General features: G+C 41.6%; 1 protein-coding gene across 1 annotated transcript in view; it reads left to right on the top strand.

The window, feature by feature from the left end:
* The first annotated feature begins 12,566 nt into the window (after positions 1–12,566).
* The window catches only part of PAFAH2 (platelet activating factor acetylhydrolase 2), a 36,568-nt gene continuing 28,198 nt past the window's right edge, over positions 12,567–20,936 (top strand). The window contains exon 1 of the mRNA XM_070764836.1: positions 12,567–12,820. Coding sequence (XP_070620937.1) covers positions 12,596–12,820 — 225 coding nt within the window. The 5' untranslated portion in view covers positions 12,567–12,595. The remainder of the gene's footprint in view (positions 12,821–20,936) is intronic.

Genomic DNA, 20,936 nt, shown 5'->3' with positions numbered 1-20,936 from the left:
CACCCACAGTGTGGCAGTAAAAATTTTGGCTGCCCATTAGTGGCAGGAGATGCATGGCCAGCTGAAGGTCACTCCTGCCGGGCGGCACCAGAGGTGGATTCCCATTCCCGCCACTACCGTTGTGCTGCGCGCACAGCTTCGCTTTTCCTGCATGCGCGCGCACTTGTCCCAGTGTGTTTTCGCATCTGCGCATGTGCAGGAAGCAGAATCTCATTAGGGGACACGTGCGCATACAAAAAAATGCCAAAATCTCTCTTGTGTGTGCATCTCCACACAAGGTTTTTCTTCCTGCACATGCACAGAAGGAAAAACCCGCTGGGACGCACACATGTGCACACAGCAGAAGCCAAGCTGCACACGCCACTCAGGTTTTGCTACCAGTGCGCCATCCTTATCTGTACCGGTATTGATTATAGGCCTCCCATCTTCTTTTAACCCCAATTCTCTCTTATGATTTGGGGTTACGTGGAACAGCCTGACTCCAGGAGTTGTGATGCCCCAACCCTGGAAGTTTTTAAGCAGATGTTGGATAACCATCTGTCTGAAGTGGTGTAGGGTTTCCTGCCCAAGCAGGGGGTTGGACTAGAAGACCTCCAAGGTCCCTTCCGACTCTTCTCTTCTCTTCTACTCCTACTCTATTCCTATTCCTTCTCTTACTCCACTCTACTCCTACTCCTACTCCTGTCCTGTCCTGTCTTATTCTGTTCTGTTCTGGCCTATCCCTATCCCTACAAGTTATGGTTTTATAATAGGCGTTTTTAGTTGTTTTTTATTATTGGATTGTACATGTTGTGTTTATTATTGTTGTTAGCCGCCCCGAGTCTGCGGAGAAGGGCGGCATACAAATCCAATAAATTATTATTATTACTCCTATCCCTACCCCTACCTCATCCCTACTCTACTCTACTTCTATTCCTACTCCTACTCTACTCTACTCCTATTCCTATTCCTACTCTATTTTATTCTACTCTACTCCTACTCCTACTCCTACTCCTATTCCTATTCCTGTCCTGTCCTACCCCTACCCCTACTCTACTTCTATTCCTATTCCTACTCTACTCTACACTACTCTACTCCTATTCATATTCATATTCATATTTCTATTCCTATCCTATTCTATCCTATCCTATTCTATTCTTGTGATATTTCTTCCATGATTATGTCTTCCTGAGTGATAAAGTTTCCTGTGGTTTCTCCTAGCTCATTTTTCTATTTCTTTTCCCTCTTGTTTGTTGACATTCTTGGGCTGCCTTTCCTAGTTTCTCCTTCTTTGATGTTGTAAATCTGCATCCTGTCATTCTTTGTCCTTTTTGTTGTCCAAAGCTTTGCCTCCCTTCATAAATCCTGACAGCTATTCTCGAAGCCGCTTGGATCTTCTCTTGTTTGAAATGTTGGGAATATTTTTGTTTTCTGCTTCTGATTTCTATTCAGCCTCCACCTCTCCACCCACACCCTGCACACACCCAACCCTTCAAAGCCTCTTTTGCATACACCTACTGAATCTGTTGCTTACATTATTTATATGCACCTACTTTATCTCCTCCAGATCAAATCTTGCTGCCCCGTCTTGAACACTTGGCACTGATAAGTCATGATCCGTTCCACAATTTATTTTATTTATTTATTTATTAAATTTGTATGCCGCCCCTCTCCGTAGACTCGGGGCGGCTCACAGCAATAGTAAAAAACAATGTAAAATACAAATCTAATATTTAAAAAACTAAAAACCCATAATTTAAAAAACATACACACAACATACCATACATAAACTATATAGGTCTGGGGAAGATGTCTCAATTTCCCCATGCCTGATAGCAGAGATCGGTCTTAAGGAGTTTACGAAAGGTAAGGAGAGTGGGGGCAATCCTAATCTCAGGGGGGGAGCTGGTTCCAGAGGGTCGGGGCCACCACAGAGAAGGCTCTTCCCCTGGGTCCCGCCAGATGACATTGTTTAGTCGACGGGACCCGGAGAAGGCCAACTCTGTGGGACCTAACTGGTCGCTGGGATTCGTGCGGCAGAAGGCGGTCCTGAAGGTATCCTGGTCCGATGCCATGAAGGGCTTTATAGGTCATAACCAACACTTTGAATTGTGAACGGAAACTGATCGGCAACCAATGCAGACTGCAGAGTGTTGGTGACACATGGGCACATTTAGGGAAGCCCATGATTGCTCTCGCAGCTGCATTCTGCACCACCTGAAGTTTCCCAACACTCTTCAGAGGTAGCCCCATGTAGAGAGCGTTACAGTAGTCGAGCCTCGAGGTGATGAGGGCATGAGTGACTGTGAGCAGTGACTCCCGGTCCAGATAGGGCCACAACTGGTGCACCAGGCGAACCTGGGCAAACACCCCCCTCGCCACAGACGAAAGATGGTGCTCTAATGTAAGCTGTGGATTGAGGAGGAGGCCCAAGTTGCGGACCCACTCTGAGGGGGTCAATAATTTCCCCCCCCCAGGGTAATGGACGGACAGATGGAATTATCCTTGGGAGGCAAAACCCATAGCCACTCTGTCTTATCAGGCTTGAGTTTGAGTCTGTTGACACCCATCTGTGCTTGGAAGTGTTTTGGCTCACTAGATTGTACCTGTTTACTATTGTATAATAGATTTTATTTGATTGGGTGCATTGAATGAGATCCAAAGGTAGAATGCGTTTCTTTTTGCTTGAATCCTGCAATACTCTAGGAATTCTCTTTGCAAAACTTTATTAACTGTTAACGCCTGTTAATCCAGTCCGACTCTCTTTCCAATTTGAGATTCCTTCTCCCACCCCCACCCCCAGCAGCTTTTACACTCCAGTCCAGGATTCTCCAACCTTGGCAACTTAAAGACTTGTGGACTTCAACTCCCAGAATTCCTCAGCCAGCAAAGCTGCACATGTGCAGAAGCAGAAAATTGACCTCATGACCAAAAAAAAGACCTCATGGTCCATCTAGTCAGCCCTTGTACTATTTCCTGTATTTTATCTTAGGATGGATGGATATTTATCCCAGGCATATTTAAATTCAGTTGCTGTGGATTTACCAACCACATCTGCTGGAAGTTTGTTCCAAGCATCTACTACTCTTTCAGTAAAATAATATTTTCTCACGTTGCTTCTGATCTTTCCCTCAACTAACCTCAGATTGAGCCCCCTTGTTCTTGTGTTCACTTTCCTATTAAAAACACTTCCCCCCTAAATCTTATTTAACCCTTTAACATATTTAAATGTTTCGATCATGTCCCTCCTTTCCCTTCTGTCCTCCAGACTATACAGATTGAGTTCATTAAATCTTTCCTGATAAGTTTTATGCTTTAGACCTTCCACCATTTTTGTAGCCCGTCTTTGGACCCATTCAATTTTATCAATATCTTTTTGTAGTAAAAAAATAAAAAAATATTGTAAAAAATTAAGAGTCTGATACTCTTCCTTAGTAACTGGAAGAACAAAATTAAATAGTTTTGTTCTTTATAGATGGAGAACAAAACAATCTTTGTAGATTGCATATTTATTTATTTATTTATTTATTTTATTTTGTCCAATACACAATACACATTGAAGAGAATAGACATGTAGTAATATATATAAAGAAAAGGATAGAAGAAAAGATATGGAAATAGAGGAGAAGATATATGAAAGGAAGAAAAGATATAGGAGATATAGGAGAGACAATTGGACAGGGGACGGAAGGCACACTGGTGCACTTATGCACGCCCCTTACTGACCTCTTAGGAACCTGGAGAGGTCAATCGAGGATAGTATAAGGGAAAAATGTTGGGGGTTAGGGGTTGTTACTACTGAGTCAGGTAATGAGTTCCACGCTTGGACAACTCGATTGCTGAAGTCATATTTTTTACAGTCAAATTTGGAGCGGTTAATATTAAGTTTGAATCTGTTACGTGCTCTTGTGTTGTTGTGGTTGAAGCTAAAGTAGTCATTGACAGGGTTTTTTGGCCTTTGGCCTTCATGACAATTTGGCCTTGAATTTAGTGCAGATAAGAATTTTTGACAGTTCCGAGCAGGGAAAGTCAATATAGTACAATACTAACATTTTAGCTGGAACTATTATTTGCAAAATAAGCCACCGTCGTTGGTTTCCTGCACTGTAGTTTTTTAAACCACAATGGGATCCGCTTAGCATTCCTCAGCCTAACTGATTATTAAAAGGAATGCTGATGTCATCATGGCTACAGCAAAAAGCAGCCTGCTAAAGAGGCAACAGCTAGAAAACATACCACAAACATGGGGGTAAACCTATATAATAATTATTATAATATATAGTTTTGGGAACATTTTGTCAGCTTCGTGAAATTCAACAAACACATTCTGCTGCCAACTGGAAAAACCTCATTTTTTTTACACTAATAAACCAGAGTGATGTACATTTTTCCAATGTTCTTTGCAAATTTTAACTCGCTGGTCTTGGCCATCAGAACTAAACTTTACAAATTGCAGCAATGTTTCTCATTTTCCAATACATAAGAACATAAGAAGAGCTATGCTGAATCGGGCCAAAGCCCATCAAGTCTAGCATTCTTTTTTATTTATTTATTTTTTTGTTTGTTTATATTTATTTATTTATTTATTTTGTCCAATACACAATACATATTGAAGAGGATAGACATGAGGTATTATATATAAAGAAAGGATATAAAAGTAGAGGAGAAGATATATGAAAGGAAAAAAATATATATGATATATGAGATAAGGAGAGACAATTGGACAGGGGATGAAAGGCAGGCTAGTGTACTTATGTACACCCCTTACTGACCCCTTGGGAACCTGGAGAGGTCAATCGTGGATAGTCTAGGGGAGAAATGTTGGGGTTTAGGGGTTGACACTACTGAGTCCAGTAATGAGTCCCACGCTTTGACAACTCGATTGCTAAAGTCATATTTTTTACAGTCAAGCTTGGAGCGATTAATATTAAGTTTGAATTTGTTGCGTGCTCTTGTGTTGTTGCGGTTGAAGCTGAAGTAGTCATTGACAGGCAGGATGTTGCAGCATATGATTTTGTGGGCAATACTTAGATCGTGTTTTAGGCGTAGTAGTTCTAAGCTTTCAAGACCTAGGATTGATAGTCTGCTTACGTAGGGCATTCTGTATCCCACAGTGGGCCACCAATTGTCCATGGGGATCTTGAGCAGAAAGAGAAGGCAAGACCCTCCCTTTCCCTTGACCCCCAACAAATAGTACTCAAGGGAATCCTGCCTGCCTCAACCAACATAGAGGCGGCACATGGACATCCGTTTCAATAACCACCGATACACTTGGCATCCCTGAATCTGTCTAATCCTGCCTTGAAGCTATCCAGGCTGACAGCTGTCACGACCTCTTCTGGAAGGGAATTCCATCAACCAAGGACCCTCTGGGTGAAGAAATATTTCCCTTGATTTGTCCTCACTTTCCTACCTATGAGCTATAGGGAGTGCCCCCTCGTCCTAGTATTGTGTGATAGAGAAAAGAATTTTTTCTCTATCCACCTTTTCTATCCCATGCATGATTTTATACACTTCCATCAAGTCACTCCTTAAATGCCGTCTTTCAAGGCTGAAAAGACCAAGGCATTGTAACCTGGAATCACAAGGGAGGTGCATATTAATACATTTTAAGATGGATGGACGTCAACACTGAGAATGCTGGCTGGGGAATTCTGGGGGTTCATATCCAACCATCTTAAAGTTGTGAAGATTGAGAAACATCAAGATGGTACAGTAGTTCTATTTACGACCACAGTTGGGCCCAACATTTCTGTTGTTAAGTGAAAACATTTGTTAAATGAGGTTTTTGTCCCATCTTACGACCTTTCTTGCCACAGTAGTTAAGCGAATCACTGCAATTGAGAAGTTAATAATGCTCTGCGCAGGCACAAATCCAATTTAACCCAGGAATGATGGGGCACATGTGCAGCAAAAACTGCACTTCCAGTGCAACCTCAAACCGGTAGGGAAGATAAATAGAACCCACCCCTGACCTTGGGACACAGCAATGGTCATAGGCAGTAATGGGCAGTTCCCGGAATGGAGGGGCTGCTGTTCCAGTAGCGAAAATGGAGCTGTGCTCATTACTGCCTATGCTGATAATAATAATAATAATAATAATAATAATAATAATAATAATAATAATGCAGTTTTCCATTACCACCGTTCAGGTTTTTTCAACTCCTTAGTGTCACCAGCCTGAGGATTTCCTGGTTCATCTTCCATCCTTGTATTAACTAGGCTTGGCCCTTCAAGAATGCTTAATTTAGTGAAATGGAACCTTGCCTGAGAATCTTTTCCATTGAAAATTGTAAGTTGGCTACTACAATTCGGCAGAGAGAAAAAATTCTAGGTGACCAACAGAGGGCGGCAGAGAGCTAGAATATTCCATCTCTCTCTATATCTATTCTTTTTTTATTATTCAATCTATAAAATAGAGGTAGGCAATTAACATTTCCAGGATGGTGTACAAATCCCAAACTCTCCAAAAGCTACCACCGAACTGTAATTTCTAAAAGGTTGGAAAGAAAAGTGAATACAGTGGAATAATTATATTTACTGCCTTAAATGCAGCAGATTTACCATATTTTTCAGAGTATAAGACGCACCTTAGTTTTTGGACAGGGAAATAGGGAAAACAATCTTTTTACCATCTGGCTAGCGTCCTTAGTCTGCTCAGTTTCAGCACATTATTTTATCCCCTGGTTTGGGCTTAAATAAAATCTTTTTCAGAGAGAGTAACAATGAAAGAGCTTGCAAGCCCCTGAGAGCTGGGAACATCATTAGCACCTGAAAAGGGCTGGAAAGAAACTTACTCAGAGCAAGTTGGAGCAATGAAAAAAACCCTGCAAAGACTTAGGGCTTGGAAAACATTATTCACAGAGAGAAACAATTGAAAGAGCCTGCAAGGTAAGAGCTGGGAAGATCGTTAGCAGCTAATTAGGGCTGTGGGGGGGAAAAGCTTAAAAAAAAAAAGCTACATTCAGAGTATAAGATGCATCCTAATTATCAGCCTCTTTTAGGAAAAAGGTGCATCTTATACTCCCCAAAATACGGTAATTAAATGATCTGCATATAACTAGCTGTACAATAAAAGTACTGTAGTTCTGTTCTATATGGCATTGGTTTCTTACTTTAATTTTCTTTCTTTCTTTCCTTCCTTCCTTCCTTCCTTTTTCTTTTTCTTTCTTTTCTTTTTTTTACTTTCTTCCTTCCTCCCTTCCTTCCCCTTTCTTTTCTTTTCTTTTTCTTTTGTTCCCTCCCTCCCTCCATTCCTTTCTTTTCTTTTTCTCCTTCCTTTTCTTTTTTTCTTCCTTCTTTTTTGCCTTCTTTCTTTCTTTTCTTTTTTTCTTTTCTTCCTTCCTTCCTTCCTTCCTCCCTTTCTTTTCTTTTCTATTTCTTTCTTTCTTTTTCTCTTTTTTCCCCCTTTCCTTTCTTTTCTTTCTTTCTTTCCTTCCTTCTTTCTTGTCTTCTTTCTCTTTCTTTTATCTTTTTCTTTCTTTTCTTTCTTCCTCCCTCCCTCCCTTCCTTTCTTTTCTTTTTCTTTCTTTCTTTTTCTTCCCTTCCTTCCTTTTCTTTCTTTCCTTCCTTCTTTCTTGCCTTCTTTCTCTTTCTTTTTTTTTCTTTTTTCTTTTTTTCTTTTCTTCCTCCCTCCCTCCCTCTCTTTCTTTTCTTTTTCTTTCTTTTTCTCTTTCCTTTTCCCCTCCTTCCTTTTCTTTCTTTCCTTCCTTCTTTCTTTCCTTTCTTTCTTTTTTCCCTTTTCTTCCTTCCTCCCTCCCTTCCTTTATTTTCTTTCTTTTTTTTCTTTCTTTTTCTCTTTCTTTTTCCCTTCCTTCCTTTTCTTTCTTTCTTTCTTTCCTTCCTTCTTTCTTGTCTTCTTTCTCTTTCTTTTCTTTCTTTTATCTTTTTCTTTCTTTTCTTCCTCCCTCCCTCCCTTTCTTTTCTTTTTCTTTCTTTTTCTCTTTCTTTTTTCATTCCTTCCTTCCTTTTTTTTCTTTCTTCCTTCTCTCCTTTCTTTCCTGTGCTGCTTATCTCCCCTACCAGATGACTCTGGGCTGACATAAAGATTTCTGCATTACAGCTGTCTCCCACCCACCCTTTCAATAGGGACATTGTAATCATGACTGTGTATATTTATAGCATTTTCATACCATTTATTTGACAGTTTACCAACCTCAGTGTGAAAATTCTATTAAGCCATTTCTGGGCGGGGGATATAATTAAATCAGACAGCAGTCCTGATCAAATTCAGAAGTTAACCATTATACCCAGCAATATATTGCACATGTAAGATTTTTACACACTCCTTTATGACCCCAAGTGTCATAAATCTCTATAAAACAGAAGAAATAAGAGCCATAGCCATCAATCATCCATTAAAAGCACTTGGAGAATAAAAAGTGCCCTGGAATGTTGACTGAGTAATAAAAATGTTGGTCTTTTGATTTATTTTAAAACCTTCCTTTTAGGTCTGTTTAATTTTAAATGGCCTCAGCGATTGAAGGTGTAAGGAAGGAGGGGAGAAATGATAAATGAAAAGCTAGAGAAACACCTTTGCACATGTGTATTGCACTTTACAAAAAGCAGCAATAAACAAGAGGGGATTTGTCTGAAAAAAACAGAAAAAACACCTTCCAGGAATGTTTTATTGGGGAACTGAGGCCCTGGATCTGCACTGGGCATTTTTAAAACTCCCAAAGATATATTGAATTGACACTAATTTTTATCTCTTATTTTTTCTCCCCTGCACTTTGTTTCTTATGCACTGAAGTTAATGCCCAATAAAACAAGGGCAAGTAGTGACAGACAGTGCAAGATTTTTATTCTAGTTGCTTGTTTTCTTGCCTTGAATGAAAAATATGAATCTGTCTGAAAGTTGGAATGAATTCTGGATGCTTCTACCCTGGTGCTGTGTGTAGTCTTCATTAGACTTCAAGATCTTCTGGACTGTGAAAATCTCCATGAACAATAGATGGCAGCAGGGAAGTGCCCATCTAAGAGTTTGCTGCCATCTAGTGTTCCTCTGGAATTTTGCAGTTCATTTATGAGATAGATAGATAGATAGATAGATAGATAGATAGATAGATAGATAGATAGATAGATAGATAGATAGATAGATAGATAGATAGATAGATGCATACACACATACATATACTGTATGTTCTGTCGGGCTCTCTGGTAGACTTCTCCCAAAAATTCACAGGTACAAATTTCAGACACACACACGTTTGAAAATTCAAAACAATGTTCTTTATAATGAAAAGTCACTTAAACTAAGCCCTCTTTTGGTATACTGTATAGCAAAGAGCACTCATCTCCAAACAAACTGGTAATTTGTACAAGTCCCTTATCAGTTCTGTGATACTTAGCTTGCAGCTGTGAGGCAATTCACAGTCCTTCTTCTTTCACAAAGTGAAACACACTTTGCTCTGGTTTAGTTTCAAAGTGGGGAAAAATCAGCACACAAAAGGTCAAAGTCAGTAAAGCAGTCACGAAACACAACGATCAGATAATCCTCCACAATGGCCAAACCCACAGGCTGCTCTTTATAGCAGCCTCACTAATTACCCCAGCCCCACCCAACCACAGGTGGCCTCATTTTCTTTGATAATAATCTCTCAGTTGTTGTTGCCTATGCATCGCTCTCTGCATGCGTGGCTGTATCATTAACTCTTGTTCTGAATCCAAGGAGGAGCTAGAGAATTGATCTCCTTCTGAGCTGTCTGCCACACTCTCCTCCTCCCTGTCACTCATGTCTTCTTGGTCAGAGGAGCCTTCATCAGCAGATTCCACCGGGGGGGGCCAAAACAGGCCTGCAGCAGGTGGATGTCTCCCTCACATCCACAGTCCTTGGGGCAGGAGCTGGGCCAGAGCTAACCACAACACTGTATAAGGGTTTGGCTAGCTGATAAGAGCAAAATAGCTTGAATTAGATCTATACTAGTCTCCCTTCCTTTTCATTATCAGCAAAAATATGTTACAAATATAGAATATAGTTTGTCGGCTATAAAATTTTAATTGTTTTGGATATGGCCCCTGGAGAGGCCAAGAGGCAAAAAGGAAGCAGTATGCTCCCTCCCGTATTTGGGTATACTAGGGTGATTCAACAGGGAAATAAGCATATAATTCTTCCCTGGTACAAGCTGAGAGGAGCAGAACCTGTGGTCTAGAGGTTAAAACTGCAAACTCCCCAGGTTCAAATCCCAGTAAGCGTATGGCTAGCTGATGAGAGCATAATGAGCTCGAAATAGATCTATATTAATCCCTCTTCCTTTTCATTATCAGCAATAATATACATAGATATAACATTGTTTATATACTTAAGATGGGTACATTTTGTCCACGTTATATATATAAGATGGGTACTGACAAGAGGGAACATTAGGACAGGGGATGGTGCACTTATGCACACCCTTACTGACCTCTTAGGAATCGGGTGAGGTCAACAGTGGACAGTCTGAGAGTAAACTTTTGGGGGCTTGATGATGAAAGCAGAGTCAGGTAGTGAGTTCCAGGCATTAACCACTCAGTTGCTAAAGTCCTATTTTCTACAGTTAAGTTTGGAGCGGTTCATTTTTGAGTTTGCATCCGTTGTGTGCTCGTGTATTGTTGTGGTTGAAGCTGAAGTAGTCGTTGACAGGAAGGGCATTGTAGCCTTAAATTGGAAAGAAGGGGGAAAGAGGGAAAGGAAGAATGGAAGGGAAGAGAAAAGGGGATGGAAGAAAATAACGGGGAAAAGGGGAGGGAAGAAAGGAGAAAGAAGGAAAAGGGAGACAGAAAGAGAGAGGGAAAAGGGAAGGAAGGAAAGAAAGAAAGAAAGAAAGAAAGAAGAGAGAGAGAGACAGACAGATAAGGAGAGAGAGCGAAAGGAGACAGAGAGAGAGATGGATGCAAGTTTTACCCCAACAGTGTTGTTTTCTTCAGCTACTTTATTATTATTATTACTTGGATTGGTTTATTAATAACATTTCCATAAAGCTCAGTGTAAACATTTACAGTCAACCTCACAGCAATAAAAATGTACAGTAATAGAACGAGGGGAAAATTGTAAACATTAGAACAACAGACAAATAAAACATTGCAACTGAAATTTAAAATCCCATCCTGTACCCACCCAAGCTGATTGTTGGAAGACATAGGATAGTGTGCTAGTGTTATTTCTACTTGTCCCTATTGGCAATTAAGGGTGTGGTTTGGTTATCATAGAAAACTGCTGCTGGTTTTTCCTCTTTGTTTGTTTGTTGAACAAGTATAGGATAGTAGTTTGTATAGGCATAACATAAGCAGAGTAATGATAAAAAAAGACAATAGGACAGAAGGACAGGGATGGTAGGCACAATAGTGCGCTTATGCATGTCCCTTACAGACCTCTTAGGAATGGTTTTTGGAGTTTGGGGAAAATTTGTATGCCGCCCCGAGTCTGCAGAGAGGGGCGGCATACAAATCCAATAAATAATAATAATAAAAAATAATAATAAGAAACCACAGAGTCAGGTAGTGCATTCCAGGCATTGATCCCTCTGTTTCTGAAGTCGCATTTTCTGCAGTGAGTTTGGAATGGAATAGAATATGGAATAGAATGGAATATGGAATGGAATAGAATATGGAATAGAATGGAATATGGAATAGAATAGAATATGGAATGGACTTTAATATAGACTAGACTAGAATAGAATTAAAATTAGAATTAGAATTCTTTATTGGTCAAGTGATTAGACACATAAGAAATTTCTCTTGATGCACATGCTCTCAGTGTACATAAAAGAAAAGAGACATTTGTCAAGAATCATGCTGTACAACACTTAATGATAGTCCGGGAATAGGATAGGATAGAATTCTTTATTGGTCAAGTGTGATTGCACACACAAGGAATTTGTCTTTGGTGCAGATGCTCTCGGTGTACATAAAAGGAAAAGATACATTTGTCAAGAATCACGAGGTACAACACTTAATTATTGTCATATGGGCCAAATAAGCAATGAGGAAATTAGAGAGCAATTGAAAATTAGAGAGCAATCAATATTAACAAGTTACAGTCATACAGTCCTAAGTGGGAGGAAAAGGATGATAAGAATGATGAGAAAAAAACTAGTAGAAATAGTAGTGCTGACTTAGTAAATAGTTTGACAGTGTCGAGGGAATTATTTGTTTAGTAGAGTGATGCCGTTTGGGGGAAACAAACTATTCTTGTGTCTAGTCGTCTTGGTGTGCAGTGCTCTGTAGCAACACTTTGAGGGCAGGAGTTCACATTTGAGTTGGACTCTATTCCGTGCTCGTGTATTGTTGCGGTTGAAGGTGAAGTCGTCACTAACAGGAAGGACATTTTAACATATGATTTTATGATCGATTGACATAAAATGTTCTCTTGGTTGGAAAAAGAGAAGGAAAATAAAAACCAATTCTCCATCTCGCTTTGGGCAGCGGGGCTGAACTCCAACACAGAGAGAGAGAGAGAGACCTCGACCCACTCGAGCGCAAAGGTTGGGCCGCGCGCCCTGGAGATGTGATCCAAAGTCCACATACAAGCCCTTATTGACTCTCCGGGCGCCGACGCTTCCTCCTTTGTGTCCCTGCCGGCTCCTCCTTCCCTCTGTCCCTCCTGGAGGCCGCGGCCCGAGCTCCCCTCAGGCAGCCAATGGTCGGGAGGCGGGCGCGCGCGAGAGGAGGAAGCGAAACTTCTCCTCAGGCCTTTGCCCTCCCCGGAGGCCGCCCGCGCTGCAGAGCTCTCTTTCCGCGCCGCCTGGGAGTCTCGGCGACGCGGCTTCCCAGGATGGGGGTCACCCAGTCGGCCGGCTTGCCTCACGGGAGGGGCGCCTACCCGGTGGGCTGCACCGACGTGATGGTGGGCCAGAGCCCCAAGGTCAGAGCGCGCGCGGGCGGCCGCGGGGCGGGAGGAGGAGGAAGCGGGGTTGGGGCTGAGACCGATGGTTTGGGGGGGGGAGCGGATCCTGGCGGGACCCAGGGGAAGAGCCTTCTCTGTGGCGGCCCCGACCCTCTGGAACCAGCTCCCCCCAGAGATCAGAATTGCCCCCACCCTCCTCGCCTTTCGTAAGCTCCTCAAAAACCCCCTCTGTCGTGAGGCATGGGGGAATTGAGATATTCATTCCCTCCAGGCCTATACAATGCATGGTATGTTTGTGTGTATGTTTGGTTTTTAGTTATTTTAAATATTAGATTTGTCATATGACCTATAAAGCCCTTAATGGCACCGGACCAGATTATCTCCGGGACCATCTTCTGCCACACGAATCCCAGTGACCAGTTAGGTCCCACAGAGTGGGTCTTCTCCAAGTCCCGTCAACTAAACAATGTCATTTGGTGGGACCCAGGGGAAGAGCCTTATCTGTTGCGGCCCCGACCCTCTGGAACCAACTCCCCTCGGAGATTAGAATTGCCCCCTCCCTCCTCGCCTTTCGTAAGCTCGTTAAAACCCACCTCTGTCGTCAGGCATAGGGGAACTGAGATATTCCTTCCCCCTAGGCCTTTACAATTTATACATGGAATGTTTGTTTGTATGTATGTTTGGTTTTATAATAAGGGTTTTTAGTTGTTTTAGTATTGGATTGTTACATGCTGTTTTTATCACTGTTGTTAGCCGCCCCGAGTCTACGGAGAGGGGCGGCATAAACATTAAATAAATAAATACATACATACATACATACATACATACATACATACATACATACATAAATAAATAAAAATCGGGCTCTGCGCTCCCATGGGAACCCCGGGACGGAGGGCGAAGGCAAACGGAGGCCTCACCTAGCCTTATACTGTATTGGAAGTTGGGAATGGTCCTCCAACCCTGGAAGTTTTTAAGATGATGTTGGATAACCATTTGTCTGGCTAAGCATGCCTAAGCCATGGTGTGTGTGTGTGTGTATGTATGTATGTATGTATGTATGTATGTATGTATGTATGTAAAGTGAACACAAGAACAAGGGGGCACAATCTGAGGTTAGTTGGGGGAAAGTCTTGAGGGTAAAGTTTTGGGGGTTAGGTGATGATAGTGAATATTGAGTTCCAGGCATCAAACTACTCGGTTACTGAAGTCTCTGGGACTATCTTCTGCCGACAAATCCCAGCAATCAGTTAGGTCCCACAGAGTTGGCCTTCTCCGGGTGGGACCCAGGGGGAGAGCCTTCTCTGTGGTGGCCCCGACCCTCTGGAACCAACTCCCCCCGGAGATTAGACTTGCCCCCACCCTCCTTGCCTTTCGTAAACACTCCCCCAGGCCTATATAGTTTATGCATGGTATGTTTGTGTGTATGTTTTGCTTTTTAAATAAGGGTTTTATAGAATTTTTAAATATTAGATTTGTTATACATTGTTTTTAGAATTGCTGTAAGCCTCCCCGAGTCTACGGAGAGGGCGGCATACAAATCTAATAAATAATAATAAATAATAATAATAATAATAATTTCCTGCGGTCGAGTTTGGAGCAGTTTGCTTTAAGTTTGTATCTGTTGTGTGCTCGTGTGTTGTTGTGGTTGAAGGTGAAGTAGTGGTGACAGGAAAAATGTTGTAGCGGATGATTTTGTGGGCTATGCTTAGGTCGTGTTTAAAGTGAGGCAGTTCTAAGCTTTCTAAACCTAGGTTTGTAAGTCTAGGGTATACTGTTGAGAGTAAAGGAGTAGAGGGCTCTTCTAAGTCAGTGTTTCCCAACCTTGGCAACTTGAAGTCCAGATATCTTCAAGTTGCCAAGGTTGGGAAACATTGTTCTAAGTAAAGTATCTCTGGATATTTTCTAAAGTGTTTTCTGTCGGGCTCTCTGGTAGACTCCTCCCAAAAATTCACAGGTACAAATTTCAGACACACACGTGTTTGAAAATTCAAAACAATGTTCTTTATAATGAAAAGTCGCTTAAACCAAGCCCTCTTTTGGTAAAGCAAAGAGCACTGGTCTCCAAACAAACTGGTAATTTGTACAAGTCCCTTATCAGTTCTGGGATACTTAGCTTGCAGCTGTGAGGCAATTCACAGTCCCTCTTCTTTCACAAAGTGTAACACACTTTGCTCTGGTTTAGTTTCAAAGCGGGGGAAAATCAGCACACAAAAAGTCAAAGTCAGTAAAGCAGTCACGAAACACAACGATCAGATAATCCTCCACAATGGCCAAACTCACAGGCTGCTCTTTATAGCAGCCTCACTAATGATCACAGCCCCACCCAACCACAGGTGGCCTCATTTTCTTTGATAATAATCTCTCAGTTGTTGTTGCCTATGCATCGCTCTCCGCATGCGTGGCTGTATCATTAACTCTTGTTCTGAATCCAAGGAGGAGTTAGATAATTGATCTCCTTCTGAGCTGTCTGCCCCACTCTCCTCCTCCCTGTCACTAATGTCTTCTTGGTCAGAGGAGCCTTCATCAGCAGATTCCAACCAGGAGCAAAACAGGCCTGCAGCATGTGGATGTCTCCCCCACATCCACAGTCCTTGGGGCAGGAGCTGGGCCAGAGCTAACCACAACAAAGTGTTTATGTCCGAAATGCGGTGTGGGTTCCAGACAGATGAGCTGTATTCAAGGATTAGTCTCCAAGGTCCCTTCCAACTCTGTTGTTGTTGTTATTTTATTCACAAAAACCAGTAATACACAGCAAAGGAGATTGATATGCTGGGTTTCGTATCACAATATCACAAGTCGATCACTTCCCAAGGGACTAGGACTGTGTGGTGTATTTTGGTATGATGCGCGCAGATCCAAATACGGTGGCCTTTTGCAACTGACAGATGGTGATTTGGGTCAATGTTTTTATTGTTTTCAAATGCCGGCTGAGGTCATTTGGCACAGCACCCAGTGTGCCGATTACCACTGGGACCACCTGTACAGGTTTTTGCCAGAGTCGTTGTTGCATTAGTAGTAGTAGTAGTAGCAGTAGTAGGAGTAATTTTTATTATTTTATTCACAAAAAACAGTAATACACACCAAACATGATTGATATGCTGGTTTCGTATCACAATATCACAAGTCGAACACTTCCCAAGCATCGAGGACTGTGTGATGTATTTTCGTATGATAGTAGCAGATTGTGATTTTATCATTGTTTATGGTTTTCAAATGTCAGCTGAGGTCTTTTGGCACAGCACCCAGCATGCCGATTACCACTGAGACCACCTGTACAGGTTTATTCCAGAGTCGTCGTAGTTCGATTTGAAGATCCTGATATCGGCTACGTTTTTGTTGTTTTCCATCAATTCGGCTGTCACCTGGTATGGCGACATCAATGATCCACACTTTTTTCTTTTCCCCAATCGGGAAGTCTGGTGTATTGTGTTTCAAAACCTTGTCAGTTTGAATTTGAACGTCCCAAAATATTTTGGCATGTTTGTTTTCAACTTACTTTCTCAGGTTTATAATCCCATTAGTTCTTTACCACTGGTAGATGGTAGTTGTGGCACAGGTTTTTATTTATTTATTTGTTTGTTTGTTTGTTTGTTTGTTTATTTATTTATTCTTTGTCCAATATACAATACATATGGAAAAAAATAGACATTAAGTAATATATATAGGGATAGTAAGTAAAAAGAAGAGAAGTTGATGAGAGGGAGAGAATATATATGATATATGAGAAAAGGAAAGACAATTGGACAGGGGACGTAAGGCACATCAGTGCACTTATGTACGCCCCTTACTGGCCTCTTAGGAACGAGTTCCACGCTCGATTGTTAAAGTAATTTTTTTACAGTCAAGTTTGGAGCGGTTAATATTAAGTTTAAATCTGTTATGTGCTCTTGTGTTGTTGCGGTTGAAGCTGAAGTAGTCATTGACCGGTAGGACGTTGCAGCATATGATCTTGTGGGCAATACTCAAATCGTGTTTTAGGCGCCGCAGTTCTAGGCTATCTAGGCCCAGGATTGTTAGTCTATTTTCGTAGGGTATTCTGTTTCGAGTGGAGGAGTGAAGGGCTCTTCTGGTGAAATATCTTTGGACGTTTTCAAGGGTGTTGATGTCCGAGATGTGGTATGGGTTCCAGAGAGATTGGTTCGAACTTTGCTTTCTTTTCCCACAGTCAGAATGGCTGCCTTAGGTTAAAGTTGAAGAAGAGAGTTTGCTTAGCGTTGGTTCCAGACTGGGGGTCAATTCCGAGCTTGCAATTATTTCAGGTTATCTATGTAGGTAAAAAGGCTGTGGACCTGCACGTATATCTTGACATTGTGTGCTTGGGTGGCTCATAGTTACTAGGGAAGTCACATGACTTGTTTCTCAAGAAAGATCTGGTTGCAAAGCAAACCCTTGAGGGACAACGTGCTAAGTCAGCCTTCTGTGAACCCTGTGTTCTCCTAGTGAATTCAGTACATCCCTTCAAGCAATATAGAAATAGAAAGAACAGAGTTGGAAGGGACCTTCTAATGCAGCGGTCCCCAAACTACGGCCCGCGGGCCGGATGTGCCCCGCTGAGGTCTTTTAACCGGCCCGCAGCAGCACACAAGATTTTACCGATCGATATAATAAGAGAAAGAAAGAGGGAGAAATAGAGAGGGAGAGAGAAATGAAGAGGAGAGATAGAAAGGGAGAGAGAGAAAGGGAGAAATAGAGAGGGGGGAGAGAGAGAGAGAAAGTGTGAGAGATACAAAGAGGGAGAGTTAGTTAGAAAGAGAGTGAGTGAGAGAAAGAGAGAAGAGAGAGAAAGAAAAAGAGGGACAGAGAAAAAAAGAAAGAGAAAGAGGGAGAGAGAGAGAGAAAGGAAGAGGGAGAGATGGAAAGAGAGAAAGAGAAAAATGAGAAAATGATGGAGGGAAAAATGAGGGAGAGGAAAATGAAACAAATGAGAGAAAAGGAAGAGGGAAGAGAGAAGTAGAGAGGAAGGAGGGAAGGAAGGAAGGAGAAATTGAGTTTGTTGATTTAAGTTTAAATTTACTTGTTAATAATGAAGTATAAATTACTTTATTACTTAATTATTAATTACTTATTACTTCTTCTTTATTTTAAATATTGTATTTGTTCCCATTTTGTTTTTTTACTTTAAATAAGGTATGTGCAGTGTGCATAGGGATTTGTTCATAGGTTTTTTTTACAGTTGGGCCCTCCAACAGTCCGAGGGACAGTGAACTGGCCCCCTGTGTACAAAGTTTGGGGACCCCTGTTCTAATGCAACCCTACCCCCACTTCAGACAAATGGTTCTCCAATATCTTCTTTAAAACTTCCAGTGTTGGAGCTACCCAATTCCTGCAGCCATTCTTCATATGTTTTAAATCTCCAGACCCCTAATTTATTACAATCATAGATTAGGGGCCACAGTGGCTCGCGTGGTAGGGCGCTGAGCTTGCGTTCTGGTGAGGTTGGGAGCTCGGCGGTTCGATTCCTGCAAGCGAATAAACCGTTTAAGGACAGAAAAGGAGCCTTCCTCGATTGCTACCGGCATTCGGGCGTCCCCCAGATAAGATAACAACGCCCCCCCAAAAATCCTTTCCCAGGGGCAGCCAGCCACTTCGGTGATCCCTGGCTAAAACTACCGTAAGTAAAATGAACAGCCCAAGGACTAGAGCAAATTAAAACACTCAGCAAATATAGAATTAAATATTCTAGAATAAAATAATAAACTTCAGATAAAATCTGTGATAAGATTTTATTATTACTTATCTAATGTTTTATTTGTACAAATTATCACCCTATAATTGTTTGACTAAATAAATAAATAAATAAAAAGATGCAGTCTGTCAATTATTTATTTATTTATTTATTTATTTATTTATTTATTTATTAAATTTGTATGCCGCCCCTCTCCGTAGACTCGGGGTGGCGCACAGCAATGACAAAGAACAACGTAAAATACATGTCTAATATTTCAAAGAGCTAAAAAGCCATAATTTAAAAAACATACACACAGCTTACCATACATAAATTATATAGGCCTTGGGAAGACGTCTCAATTCCCCCATGCCTGACGACAGAGGTGGGTCTTAAGGAGCTTACGAAAGGCAAGGAGGGTGGGGACAATCCTAATCTCTGGGGGGAGCTGGTTCCAGAGGGCCGGGGCTGCCACAGAGAAGGCTCTTCCCCTGGGTCCCGCCAGACGACATTGTTTAGTCGACGGGACCTGGAGAAGGCCAACTCTGTGGGACCTAACTGGTCGCTGGGATTCGTGCGGCAGAAGGCGGTCCCGGAGATATTCTGATATATTATAAACTGGTGAGGCCCATAGTCAGTTTAATATGAAAATGGAAAGGCATTTCATAAGCTTCTTAAAACCCACCTCTGTCGTCAGGCATGGGGGAACTGAGATATTCTTTCCCCCTAGGCTTCTACAATTTATGTATGGTATGTTTGTATGTATGATTGGTTTTAAAATAAGGGGTTTTAGCTGTTTTAGTATTGGATTGTCACATGTTGTTTTTACCACTGTTGTTAGCCGCCCCGAGTCTACGGAGAGGGGCGGCATACAAATCCAATAAATAATAATAATAATAATAGTAATAATAGTAATAATAATAGTAATAATAATAATAATAATAATAATAATAATAATAATAATAAGTGCAAAGGGTTTGCCATATGGGTTATATAAAATAACTATGCTGGATTCGACATGTGCTTCCGATGAACCCCCAGTGCAGCTGTCCAGAATCTAGCCACCTGTGCTGTAGTTATGGATTGTGCACTGCAATCGGAATGAAGAATCACAATCCAGAGGCTGGACCATTGTTTCCTGCACCCCAAATGAGGTGGGTTTTTTTTTACCTAACGTAAAAGTAAAGATTTCCCCAGTCCAGTCGTATCTGATTCTAGGGAGCAGTACTGATCTCCATTTCCTAGCTGAGGGAGCCAGCTATTGTCCGAAGATGCTTCTGTGGTACGCTGGGCGCAGTGCCAAAGGATCTCAGTGGACATTTGCAAACCATCGGAATTGACAAAATCTCCACCTGTCAATTGCAAAAGGCCACTTTACTGGGATCGGCAAACATAATTCGCCGCTACATCACACAGTCCTAGGTGCTTGGGAAGCGCCCGACTGGTGATGAAATACGAAATCCAGCATAGTGATCTCGTTTGCTGTGCTGCATTGACATAATAATAATAATAATAATAATAATAATAATAATAATAATAATAATAATAACTTTTTTGAAGTTTTAACCCAACTCGCTTAAAGTGCCTTAACAATACAGTATTCCCAACCATGATTGTAAGTCGAAGACTACGCTGTAATATATGGGCTTTAAACTGATCCCGTTGCTTCCCTTAGAAGTTCAAACCAGAAGCTCCAACAGCAAACCCTAACATTAATTTAGCCCTTACAAGCAATGTTGATTTATTTGAGTTTGAAAATCCAACAGTTTGGCTATTGTACTTTTGGGAAATTGTGTGTGGGTGGTGGTGGGTGGTTTTTGCTACTTTTATTAAAGTTTTTGCTTGTCCCTGCATTCTAACCCTGAAGTGACTCAGTGTTTCCCTTTTATTTCTTCTGCTTTTTAATGATTGCACAATTGTGCAAGATAATATTTCTAGCACTAGTAACTTTAGATTTTTAAATTCCTTGTGTGCATAATAGATGCATCATTTGCTTGCCCTGATTTTTATCTGCCTATGTTTAAGAAATTTGGGATGAGTAATGTAGCTAACATTGTGCTGTAAAGATTGTCTTGCAAAAGAAAGGGTAAAGGTGTGCTGGCATCTTTCTCTTCCTCCCTCCCTCCCTCCCTCCCTTCCTTCCTTTCGTTCCTTCCTTCCTCCTTCCTTCCTTCTTTCCTTTCTTTCTTCCTTCCTTCCTTCCTTTCGTTCCTTCCTTCCCCTCTCCCTCCTTCGTTCCTTCCTTCCTCCCTCCTTCCTTCTTTCCTTTCTTCCTCCCTCCTTCCTTCCTTTTGTTCCTTCCTTCCCCTCTCCCCCCTTCGTTCCTTCCTTCTTCCCTCCTTCCTTCCTTCCTTCCTTCCTTTCATTCCTTCCTTCCCCTCTCCCTCCTTCGTTCCTTCCTCCTTCCTCCTTTCCTTTCTTCCTTTCTTCCTTCCTTTCGTTCCTTCCTTCCCCTCTCCCTCCTTC

Source organism: Erythrolamprus reginae, chromosome 11, assembly GCF_031021105.1.
Source record: "Erythrolamprus reginae isolate rEryReg1 chromosome 11, rEryReg1.hap1, whole genome shotgun sequence".
NCBI lineage: Eukaryota > Metazoa > Chordata > Lepidosauria > Squamata > Dipsadidae > Erythrolamprus > Erythrolamprus reginae.
Note: the sequence above shows the minus strand (reverse complement) of the source record. Positions and strands in the feature narration are given on the sequence as shown.